Source organism: Peromyscus maniculatus, chromosome 7, assembly GCF_049852395.1.
Source record: "Peromyscus maniculatus bairdii isolate BWxNUB_F1_BW_parent chromosome 7, HU_Pman_BW_mat_3.1, whole genome shotgun sequence".
Lineage (NCBI taxonomy): Eukaryota > Metazoa > Chordata > Mammalia > Rodentia > Cricetidae > Peromyscus > Peromyscus maniculatus.
In genome coordinates this window covers 18,534,454-18,547,417 of record NC_134858.1, presented here as the reverse complement: position 1 = coordinate 18,547,417, position 12,964 = coordinate 18,534,454, and the positions used below count along the sequence as shown (strand labels likewise).

General features: G+C 41.9%; 1 protein-coding gene across 1 annotated transcript in view; it reads left to right on the top strand.

Annotated features, from left to right (window-relative positions):
* LOC143274202 (uncharacterized) overlaps positions 1-12,964 on the top strand; it is a 143,693-nt gene that overhangs the window by 77,577 nt on the left and 53,152 nt on the right. The window contains exons 31-34 of the mRNA XM_076575897.1: positions 992-1,016; positions 3,759-3,860; positions 10,142-10,183; positions 12,418-12,482. Coding sequence (XP_076432012.1) covers positions 992-1,016; positions 3,759-3,860; positions 10,142-10,183; positions 12,418-12,482 — 234 coding nt within the window. The remainder of the gene's footprint in view (positions 1-991; positions 1,017-3,758; positions 3,861-10,141; positions 10,184-12,417; positions 12,483-12,964) is intronic.

Here is a 12,964-nt window from a genome sequence, read left to right as displayed (position 1 = left end):
GATCTCAATAATAAAACTGTCCACACACTATAGGTATTAGAGTGTTTACATAGGAAAAGGACACAAGTCACCCATGATACGACACAGCACGAGAGGAAATTGTAAACCATGTCAGTTACCATAGTGGGTGTCAGGAGCTTTTCTTCTCACATAAGATTCCCCTTCAGACCAGGAACTTATGCAGGGACACTTGGCTTAGTCTGGGAGGAAGGGACTGGACCTCCCTGGACTGAGTCTACCAAGTTGATCACAGTCCTCGGGGGAGGACTTGTCCTGGAGGAGGTGGGAATGGAGGGTGGGCTGGGGGTAAGGGGAGCGCGTGGGAGGGGGGAGAATAGGGGAACCCATGGCTGATATGTAGAACTGAATGGTATTGTAAAATAAAAAATATATATCACAAAAAAAAAAAAAGATTCCCCTTCAGACTAAAACATGTATAAGAAGCCAACAGGCATATTATATAGGAAAAGTTCCTGTTTCTTCTGTGAGTGTCTTCTTGTCTTTCTGCTGGGGTCTCCTAAGGTTAACACAGTTGGAATGTGTTTCTCCAAATATTGATGTGGCAAAAGATTCTGGTGTCCGCTAAGAGATATTGAGGCAGTGAGACCTTTAAGGTATGATGTTAGAGTAGATACTTGAGCAACAGAGACACTCCTTGGAGGGATTCATCTCACAGATTCTTATAATATTTCTCTGCCACCTTCCAAAGAAGCTTTGAGGAAACCCTCAGTAGAGAATCAAGGGGTGAGTTTGCCGGATGTGGACTAAACAGGCAAAGGTGTAAAATTCACTTATATTTTTCACACAGTAACTAGCTGCAGGTGTTTTGTAAGAGAATCACATAACAGACTAATATAGAATCTTCAAATGGGCTGTTCTTCTCAGTCCTGTTTACAAACTGTCCTAAGTCACAGGAAAAAAAAAAAAACAGAAATCTGTGCAAACATAACTCAGTATGATCTGATCTAAGAGTGTTTTCTCTGAATTGCAGGTCCAGTCAAGGAGGCACAGATACAGTATGTATCTTGGAATGACATTTTTGGACACACTGTAGATAAGAACTCTGCATATACTTGTTGTCTTTGTCTGGTTCACAACTTCTATTTACTTGTTTATGTACAAATCTTTTTTAAATTTTAAGAAATCATCCTATTCCCCTCTCCCATTTCTTTTCAGATCTTCCCCACCTCCCCACCTGACAACTCCATGCCTCCTCTCTCTTTAGAAAGCAAACAGGCAATGTGAAAAACAATAAAAGTAATTTAAAAAAAGGAAAAAGCACACATATACACACCACACACACATACACACACACACACACACACACACACACACACACACACACACACGCATTTAAACACAGAATCAGAAACTATAATATACTAGCAAAAGCTCAGTAAAACAGAAAATGCCAAACAAAACAATGTAAGACACAGAAATCTAGAAAAACACCATTGAGTTTGTTTTGTGTTGGCCATCTCCTGTTGGGCATGGGGACTGCCCTGGATTGTGGTTGACACACCACTGGGGAAAAGTACTTTTTCCTTTGTGAGAGCTTGTCAGCTGCAGATAGCTTCTTGGTTAGGGATGGGAGCCCATGTCTACTTCCAACTCTCAGCTCTAGGAGCCTGTCTGGCTTAAACCTGTGAAGTCAAGCTGTCACAGGCTCTATGAGGTCATATTGGTTCCTCATTCTTTTCAAAGCAATCTAATGGCAACAAGATTGTAAATTTAGGTAAGATAACAACAGATATCCCAAGAGACCTATCATGGTCCTGTGTATGTGGTTCTCTCATTTACTCTTGTTGGGATTTCATGTATCAAAAAACATCTTTATGTGTTTTCTCCCAAAAGATTTTCCAATTACACATGTCAATTTTGTCAATGAAGAGATCTGAGGCCATGCCTTTCCTACATTACTTGGTTCAGAGCTCACCATAGCCATATATGCTGGATTCATTTCTCAGCATACACTGCTGCTACAGGAGAGGGATGTGAGTGACCAAGCTAGATAGCTAGGGACTACAAGAGCCAACCATGTTCCCAGGTATTTGGGATGAAAGTGACATTTTTAGAATTGGCTCAGATTTTCTCCCCATGGAGACATGAGCTGTCATTTTGCATGAATCCATTCAGCTTTCCAGCATATACCCAGAAAAAATCCTGCCTATAGAAAACACAAACAGTACCCTTTCTGTATCAGCGATCAGAAAACATAGGTAGCATCCATGGATCAGGTGACAGTCATTCACAACTGTGAAAGACAGAGAAAGCTATGGTGTACTGGTTTTGTGCTTTTGCTCTGTCATTGGAGTAGCAGGTCTTCATTTAGGAGTCTCTGGGTTTGATACTCAACAGTGCATAAAGTGTGATGTGGACACAACATAGGTTGGTTAATCTAGTACTCTAGAAGGGGGCTCATGGTTCTCATGAATTTAATCTCATCTCCAATCACTGGCCAGTCTAGGCCATAAGAAAATGCCTGAAAGACTCACTGAGAGGAGCTGATCATGTGAAGTAGTGGCAGAGGAATGCCATACAATTAAACAAGCGTTGTTCCCTTACTCCACTCCTTTGTGAGGAATGGTGACTTTTTGTAGTAGGGATTGAAAAGTAGAACATCTGTCCTGTTCTTTTTTTCTGTCATCTACTCAGGCACAGTGCCATTAGTAGCTAACTAGCACAGTGCCTTCAGGTCCAAAGTAGGAGATGTTGATTGTCTTCTTCTCTAGTGCCTTTCTGTGAAGGTAATACGAGATATGTGTGTGAACTTTAAAAAGCTGTGCTGTATAAATAATGAAGCAAGCATATGTTTATGTTCTTTCCAGAAGTCATCCAAACAGCCTCTCTGGTTGTAAGTATCACCATCCAGGTGGTGGTTCTGGAGAGACCAAGCACCATAGAGCACCTTTGTGGTACTAGTGCTTGTTACCAGTGTAGCTGAAGTTTTCCTGTGTCCCACCTGGTCCATGCTCAGGACAAACCTCTCTCAACTGCCAGTCCTGCAGCCACTTGGACCCAAGTAAACACACAGAGGCTTATATTAATTAAAACTCCTTGGCCATTAGCTCAGGCTTACCACTGACTAGCTCTAACATTTAAACTAATCAATAATTCTTATTTATGTTTAGCCACATGGCTTGGTACCGTTTCTCAGTTCTGCCTTCACATCTTGCTTCCTCTGTGTCTGGCTGGAGACTCCTGACTCAGCCTTCCTCTTCCCAGAATTCTCCTCTCTGCTCTTCCCGCCTATACTATACTTCCTGCCTAGCTACTGGCCAATCACCATTTTATTTATTAACCAATCATAGCCACACATTCACAGTATACAGAGCACTATCCACAGCAAACCAGAGCTCTTCCTTCATTTGCTTATTTAGATTCTTTAGGTGCAATGTAAGTTCTTAGGAAACTACAGTGTCAAGAGTCAAGAATGCAGAAGTGAGCAATTGCATTTTCAATGTGTTTACATGGCTATTGGAGGGATTTGGATGCTGGTCACTTCACACAGTCACACTGCCCTTCTGTTGATACTGTCTCACCCATGTGAATTGATACCCCACCTATACCGACCATGTCATATCTCCAATGAGTCAACACTGATTTCCAGGATTGTCCAAAGGTGATATTTTGAATCAGATGAGTGTACTCCCAAATCAGTAATGAGATGGAATGTTAAACATAAAACAGTTGTTAGTTCCTTATTTTTTTAAATGAATTCAGCAGAACTAAACATTCTTGTTTTGATTGCATTCAAGTTGTAGCCATATTGCGGAAGCTAGGCATTCGGTGCTCCGTTACCTCTACAATCAATGAAAGGTCTGAAACAATGCTGCAAAAGACCTGTGGCACTAATGACGGTACAGTGGAAATTCAGTAATTAATTATAGTTATTATCAGTAGTTGTAGATTGTATAGTATCCCCACTATAAAGAGAATGAAGAATCATTGTAGTAGTTTTAAAGTGGAAATTAATTTCTCTAGTCCACCAGTAGAACTACCACCACAGAGCATAAAACCACATTGAAATGCCTATTTTGGTTCTGGTGGCATGATATGAACCAAAGGAAAGCAGAGATGGTTCTTGTGTGAGGCAGTGTGTCTTCACCTATGGCAGACACTGTGTGTGATTCACTCTCTCCCCTGGCTTTCTTTCAGTCATGGCTAATGATGATGATCACAGTGCTGAGAATGACTTGTGTAGTCAGACCCACCTGAAAAACAAAGACTCTTACCTGTAGGTCATGGACTCTGGGTCAGATGCAGTGTGAGGCCTTCTAAACAGACAGAAACCATGATGAGACTCTCATGGAATCATTCATTGGTTTTGTTTGGTTTTTTTTCCACCTTGATATGACCTAAGAAGATTCACTGAAGGAAGGAAGTGTCCATGTGACTTATTGAAGGGGGATCATTCTGTAATGTTTGAGAGTACCTGGCAGCTGGCAGGGAAGGCCTGGTGGCCTCATTTGCAGGAGACCACTTTGGTATGTTGCATCCATACCAAGGAAACAGAATAAGCAGAGGTGGAACTGGACTCCAACACCTGGAGGTTGGCCCTAAATGACTCACTAACTCAGGATAGGCTCCACACCCCAAAGCTCCCAAACACTCCACATGCAGCACCACCTGCATACAATTCAATCCAGAACACACATAGCCATGTACATTGACCGTGTCCTGCCACTTAATATGAGTCTACTTAGGAAACTGAGAGGCTACAAGAACCCACTCTATTTTATTGCCCCTTTCTCATCCTTTTCCACAAAGGAAGACAGTAAATTCCAAGTCCGAAAAATGACTGTGTTGTGTGGTCCAGAAATGCATGTAGTTTGTTTTCATCTGTGTTAGCAAACCAAAGCCCATGTTCCTGCCGCCTTCTCTTCCCAATGCTTTCATTTATAATTATTTCCTTCATGCCATCACTTATGGAAAATATGCATATGAAAATAGGAACTGATTGTTGACAAGGTCAATCAGATGAACACATGTCATACAAACAAAAATCTTTGCAATCTTAAAAATTATTGTCTAGGGGCATGTGAATAAATAGAATGGAAGAACTTACTTGTTGTATAAAGATCAGCCTGTCTCTGAACAGTAAGTTTTCCCATGTCCCTTTCTATATCTTTTTGAGGGCCAAGGATGTAACTCTTTTGATAAAGTGTTTGCTTTGTAAGCCTGAGGCTTCCATCAATTGGCCCACATCTAAAGGGAATCACCTTCACATGTATGAGGCCTTAATGATGTAAGATGATGGCCTTTCTTTATCTTACAACACTTGATATCTTAATATATAATGTTAATCCATCCTCTGTTCTGGGGTTCATTTCATTCAAGCAGGATCTATGGATCTTAGGCAACTGGAACACTCTGGGGAACAATGCTGGACTTACTTTAAGAATAGGCACTATTGCCAGTAGTGGAGTTATTTGTAAACCTTTCTCTAAGTCTTCCAAACCTGAGTCTGTGTGAAAGTAATATTAGTATCTTCAGGATTATCATAGTCAGACAGACATTCATACAGAATGAATATATATCTCACAGGTAGTTTGTGGAGACTGCAAATGCAAATATTATACTTTGGTAGAAAGGGTAGAATTTCACCACCACCACCACCCCCAAAAAAAGGCGTTGTCGCTATCCCTGTTTATATTCATCTTGATAGGGTGGGTTTTTCAGGCAATCAGGTGCCTGCCTCACTAACAACAATCTTGCCATGCATTGGCACATCAACACACTGGGCTAGAGTTGGGTGTTAGGGAGTGAAGAAAGGACAGACACACAGACACATGTACAGAAAGACGGGGTCAGAGTGTAGGGTTGAGGTGTAAGCTCTGATGCAGGGCATCTACTAACTCTAGCAACCTGAAAGTTCGGTGTGTGTGTTAGGTACATCACAGGGGGAGTGACTGGCTGCTTGCTGGCATGAAGTATCCACAGGCAAGCAGTCTCAGGCCTAACCTTCCAGACCAGGAAGATGCAGCTGCTGGTTTTTGTACACACTGATCAGGCACCAGTAAACACTTGCACTTGAACAAGAAGAAGGCTTTGCCGACTTCCAGCCTGGCCCACCTGGGAGAAAGGCTTTGCCCATTTCCCCTGGGCTGTGCCCTTGTCAATAATACACACTTGCTCAGGACTTCACTCCCTCAGGGCTTCTTCTGTTCCTACAAACAGGCCAGTGGCTCAAGGGGGAAGCCCTCGTCTTTGTGAGGCATTACTTGTAACACTGATCTTAAAAGGTCGTATAATAAAACATCCAGAGTCAGATAGTGGAGTGAAAGCTGAAAGATCAGAGAAGCAGAACAGCCAGCCCCTAGCTTACCTCTATGAAATCCTCAGCCTCAAGAGAGCAAGTTCCTGTTTCCTCACACCTTATGTACCTTTCTATGTCCTGCCATATTGCTTCCTGGGATTAAAGGCGTGTGTCACCACTGCCTGATTCTGTTTCTCTCATGTGTAGCCCAGCGTGGCCTTGAACTCACAGAGATCCAGACAGATCTCTGCCTCCTGAGTGATAGGATTAAGGGCGTGTGCCACCACAGCCTGATAGCTATGTCTGATTTAGTGGATGCCTCTGTCCACTGATCACCAGGTAAACTTTATTAGGGTTCACAATATATCACCACATTAATAATGTAAGATGGTGCGTTTTCCAGGCCTAACAGTACAAGACATTGTCATAGGCAGTGCTATTCTTCCCAGAATTCTGAGCTCATGTCATTCAGAGAGTCTCTACTCACCATGCTTGTGCAATTGGAACGTTGTAGAGACCATTACTGACCTTCCTTAGGAGTGAACACTGACTATGCGCTTAGGCAAACATAGGAATTATTTTAAAACTTTTGATTCTGTCTGTTCAACCAAGTCCTGTGTGAGAGGACACTGCTGTCATGTTAGGCAGGATATATGCAAGAACAATCGCTTTAGAGACCGTGACGTAGGCCTTCTGTGGGACCGTGTAAGGTCTGTGGCAGAGCATCCTGCCAATAACTAGCTTTCCTCAGCATGTCTGTCCTGTGTCTTGTGTTCATTAGGTTACTCAGGAACAGCACAGATGTGTGTCCATTTTCAATTAAGATCTGCATTCCCTGTGCAGATTCAAAGAGACACAATGATGAGTGAATGAAAACACCCAGTGCTGTTATGTGAAAGGGGCAATGAGGGACTCCAACGTGTGGGTCCAGATTTGGAGGCTACCCTCTGCTGTCATTACCAGATAAGAGGTTCAGTAGTCTGTGTAAATTTCTGGATTTCCAAAGCCTTTGTGAATGCATAGGATAAGGTAGAGTTTCAGGTAATGTGTTAAAGCATAGCCCAGGGTGGGCATTGCTGTGGGAATCCTTTTCTCATCACTGTGGTGATGTCAAAAGGACATAGAAAGAACCAATGCTGACACAGAGTGTTGAGGCTCACAATTTGGGAAAAGGGAAAACCACACCCTATAACTACCAGATCTCCCCTCACCCTATCATAAGGCCATTTAGAGCTCTTATCTACTAAGACCCCAGTCAACATTAAGTTATTTTATTTACTTATTGATTGATTGATTGTATATATAGTATTCTGTGTGCAAGTATGCCTGCAGGCCAGAAGAGGCCACCAGATCTCATTATAGATGGCTGTGAGTCACCATGTGGTTGCTGGGAATTGATCTCAGAACCTCTGTAAGAGCAGCTTGTGCTCTTAACCTCTGAGCCATCTCTCCAGCCCCCAACACTAAGTTACTATTCTGGTTTCACTCATTCTATTGACCATAAATATTTCAGGGGATCTAGACTGTGTCTCCACAAAATACTTGCCCTTACTGATGGTCGGTCTCCATGTTGGCTGGTAAGGGAGAACATGGGGAACATGTGTACTCAGTGGATCCACACAGCCAGCATTGACAAGTCATCATTTCTAAGATGCCTTTTGTTCCCCAAGGCATATCTATGTGATTAGGCATTAGGTAAAGGGGGGCTTTGGTTAAGGGAATGTGGGACTATCTTGCTCTTGGGTACAGTATGAACAGAAAATTTTGTAGAGCAGAAACTGGACTCTGAGAAAGGAGCAAGCAAGGTTAAGTACATACTTTGAGCTAGAAAAGCCATTGCCCTCGTCTTAGGCATGTTTAGTCGAGGCAATACAGACAGCACTGAGGGCAGTAGTTATGAAGAAAGTGGTATCTACAGATGCAGTCCATTAACTCGGCAAAGCATCCAGATTTGTCCCAGCCTGTCAGTCAAGATTGAGGGCTTATGTGGGGTTTGTTGACTGAAGGGAATCTTTTCTCTCAGTCATCACGTGACAAGTGTTTCAAAGTAACTTGGAGTCAGACTCCTGGTGAGGGCCTTCTCCTAGTGTGGTTGTCTGATCATTATAAATTTGTACTGAGAGAAGCCTGACATTGTAGTGATAAATTACTAGTCATTTGAACTAACCTGGTTCCTCATATTGCTTCTTCTAAAGGAAATGGTCTTTTTATTTATTTATTTATTTATTTATTTATTTATTTATTTATTTATTTATTTATTTTTTCTTGAGTCAGGGTTGGAAAAGTAGAATAGCGATCCTTGTTTCAGTTTCTTTTTTCTGTCAGATAATTCATTCTGTAATCTTTTTTTTTTTTTTTTTTTTTTTTTTGGTTTTTCGAGACAGGGTTTCTTTGCATAGCTTTGTACCTTTCCTGGAGATCACTTGGTAGCCCAGGCTGTCCTCGAACTCACAGAGATCTGCCTGGCTCTGCCTCCCTAGGGCTGAGATTAAAGGCGTGTGCCACCACCGACCGGCTTGGTCTGTAATCTTAAAGTGATTATTACAGTGTCCTCAGACAATAACAAGAAGTAGAGATGGTCCCTTACCAGTGCCTCCGTTTGTTGGTGATCTTATATATTTTACACGGATTGTAAAACATCATGTTATGTGAGGAATGAAAAGTGGTGAAGAAAATAAAAAGGAAATTTAATATTTCAAAAGAAAGAAAGAAAGAGAAAGAGAAAGAAAGAGAAAGAAAAGGAAAAAGAAAAAGAAAGAGAAAGAAAGCGGAAAGAGAGAAAAAGAAAAGAAGCAACCATTTCCCCTGACCTGGCAGTGTACATACACTATCTCTGAATCTGACTGTGGCCTCTTGCTGATTTTTCTGGCCTTTGGCAAACCCCACAGAGCTCCCTTTTTAGTGCTAGTGATTTTCTTTGGGGCTTGACATTCATTTACTTTTTTAGATTCGTTAGGCTTAATGGGAGTCCTTAGGAAGTTGTACTGTCAGTTTCAAGAACAGAGAAGTGAGGAACTGCACAGATTTCACTGTGTTTACATACTCAGTCAAATGCTCTTCTGTCAATCCTGTCTCATCTACCTGGATTGAGATCTTCCATACACTGACCATGTTGGATGTGCTTTAAATGTTCACTGATGTCCTTGATCTTACAGAAGTGACATTCTGAATTAAAACAATGTGCTTACAAATCAGCAATGAGATCAAATGTTTATCATAGAACAAAGACTAATTTTCCTTTTATTTTATGATTCACCAAACCTAGTTTTGCTGTGATGCATTCTAGTTTCTGCTACACAGAAAAAAATGGGTTTCAGAAGTACCAAGGTTCCTGAACAGAGTGACATACCTCAAAAAAAGACCTTGCAAAAAGTCGAAAAGTCCTGTAGCACTTATGACGGTACTGTGGAAATTCAAGTGTGTGTTTTAGATTTAAGCAATTTGAATGTATTTGACCTGCCATGTATGTTGGTACACGTGTTGCCTAATACCAGTGGAGGCCAGAGAGGGCATTGGATCACCAAGAATTGGAATTACACATGGTTGTGAACCACTGTGTTGGTACTGGGAATCAAACCCTAGTCCTCTGGAAGAGCAGTGTTCTTAACCACTGAGCCATCTCTCAAGTCCCTAGTTTGTTATTAACAGTAGCTGCAAATAAGATGGTATCTCCTCTGTAAAAAGAATGAACATATTTTGCAGTATTTTTAATATGTGAAGTGTTACTTTATCTCATGAGTAGAATGTCTATTGTGGTTCTCAGTGAGTGATGTGAACCAAAGAAATGCTGAGTTTGTTCTTGTGTAAGGTAGCAAGGCTTCGCCTACTACAGTCACTGAGGTATGAGTCATTCACTCACTCTCTCCACTTTCTTCCTTCCAGACATCGATGATAAGGAGGAGGACGACAATGAACATGACTTTGGTAAGGAGAACAACCTTCAAAGTGATGCTCTTGGTAGTAGTAGGTAATGGTATTCCTGGCCACATCCACCTCTCCACTGACTTCCATGTATCAATGATAGTGATGAGGATGACTCTGAGGATGACGTGGGTAAGGAGAACAGCCTTCAAAGCAATGATGTTGGTGGTGGTAGGTCATTCCTGGTCAGATCCATCTCTCTACTGACTTTCATCCAGATTTCAATGGAATGGATGAGGACAACATTGATAATGACTTGGGTAGAAAGACCAACCTGCAAAATGCTGAACCTGTTAGTGGTAGGTAAAGGCATTCCTGGTCAGATCCAATGAACAATCTAGCAGCAATCAAGTTATTCCTTCTGCTTGGAAGGCAGGGGAAGAAAGTCCACTCAAGGGTCCTTCAGTGGACAGAAGTATCAGCCAGGGTCTGTTCCTGAATCATCGTATTTCATCTCCTTTTCTCATTGCTGTGATGAAATCAGTGACATGAAACAGGTTGATGGAGGAAGGGTTTATTGTGGCTTATTGTCAAGTGGATCACTGCATCATGTTGGTTGAGACAGGGAAGCTGGCAGGGAACTCAAAGGCTTGCAGAGTTGTAGCTCTCAGACAGTCACCCACAGCATACAGGCCTGTCTTGGAGGCTCATGCCAGCTCCACTCCAAAAACACTGCCTTCCACATCCTGCCATCTCTAATATGCTGAGGTCTCCTAGTAACCGAGCCTGGACATCCACCAATGGCCTTGCCTAGCCTCTCTCTAGGGACTCTGGCCCTTCCACATGGTGGCAAGCCTCAGCTGCTTTCCATGACCCCTCAGTCCTGTAGCTTTTCTGCCACCATAGCAAGTAGCACATAGGAGACTCCGACACATCACCAAGTTTGGGTGCCAGCTTGGGATGCGGCCTGGCCCCGCTCTGAGCCAGAGCTTCTGTGTGTGGATGTGAAGGAAATAGTTCTAAGAAGAGCTTGTGTCTATGATGCTGGTCCCCTAGTCATCTGATTTCCCAGTCCTGGATACCCAGTAGCCATTGTCCCGGTAAATGACAGAAGGTTTCACCTCACAGATTCTTAAGCCAAACTTCTCACAAGCAGTTCCCAAGAGACGTGGCTGCCCTCTCCCCCTCCACAAGCCAAGACTCGCTTGTCTACCTTCCTTTCACCATTCTTGTTTTCCAAATTTCTACATGTAAGCTTATTCAGTTTTGAGCATTCAGTGGATCTTCTGTGTCAAAACACCACATTTCCATAATCCTCCCCCAAGCAACATGATCAGGTCCGTCACAGCAATAACCCATCTTTCTGGCACTGTTTTCTGTATTAGTTGTTTTGTTGTTACTATAATAAAACACCAGAATCACAATGGAAGAAAACAACTTTGGCTTCCGTTGCAGTGATACGGTGGATTTTGGCCAAGGCATGGTTGAGTTGGTGATGTTGTCAGGCATGGAAGTGGTGCACATACATCCATACAGGCACTCATAGATAAACAAACAAACAAACAAACCCAACGTGTTTGATTCCCAGATTACATGAAGAGAGAAGAAATTCCACAAAGCTGTCCTCTGAACCCACACCCATGACATGGTACACACACACACACACACACACACACACACAATATTAGTACATAAAATTAATTTTGAAAATCATATGTGGTTAATGCATCTAGATAGATGCTTGCCTATGGGGTTAAAAGAGGTTTGACTGATATCTAGAAAGAAGTGCCAGTTGTCCTGACTTCAAAATGTTCTGAAGAAGTAAGAGAAAGCAGAAATCTATTTTTTTTTCTCTTTTGGTTTTTTTGAGACAGGGTTCTGTGTGGTCCTGACTGTCCTAGAACTGACTCTGTAGACCAGGCTGGTCTTGAACTTGGAGATCCATCTGCCTCTGGTTCCCAGGTGCTGGGATTAAAGGCATGGGCCTCTACACCTGGCTAGAAACCCATCATTTAACATTTATTTCAGTGTTTCCCCAATGAAACATTTTCAGGTTGCTTTAGATTCACATTATATAGAAGGGCAAAACTTACCTTTCTCATTTCTCAAGGTCTTGATTTTTTCTCCCTAGTCAAGAGGATGTTCTCGCATCAACACAATTATGTTTATTAATTAACTATGTGCATTAAGCCTGAATGTTTAGATTGAATCCATAGAACTCTGTCCACATCAATCCAAGATCCCCTGTGATACAGTAAGTGGTACCATGATCTCAGGTTTATTTTGTGTTCTCCTAGGGATGTCTGACAAGGACCAGATGAAGACCCCCCCAAAAGAGAAGATAAATCCATCACTAATTAAGGTAAAATATCTTTTCCCTTTTCTAAAACAAAAAGGTTGGATTCAGGATTCCTTTATATTTTCTTTTATCACATTGGGATGATAAAACTGATTACCTACACTATAGGTATTCAAGTATTTTCTAAGTAAAAGGAGGAAGTAGAACTAGATCAAGCAGTTTTTGGTCAAGTTGTAAAAAAATGCCAGTGCCAGTTTCCACATGTATTTTTAGGGGACCTTTCTTCTGGCAAAAGTTTTTCTGTCTAGATTAAAACCTGAGTGATTTTCACTCAAAAGTTGGCACACATTTGTAGAAGTAACCGTCTTATTCAATAAGAAACACAGAACCAATGCAAAGAAGAAAGCCAAAGAGGTCAGAGCTAAGAGCTAAAAACCTTACCCTTTTTCTCGCGGTGGTCCTTCCTCTCCAAAAGAGACCTACTTCCTGTGTGTCTGTCTTTATAAAGACCTTCTGTTCTGCCTTCTCATTGGTTGTAAACCCAA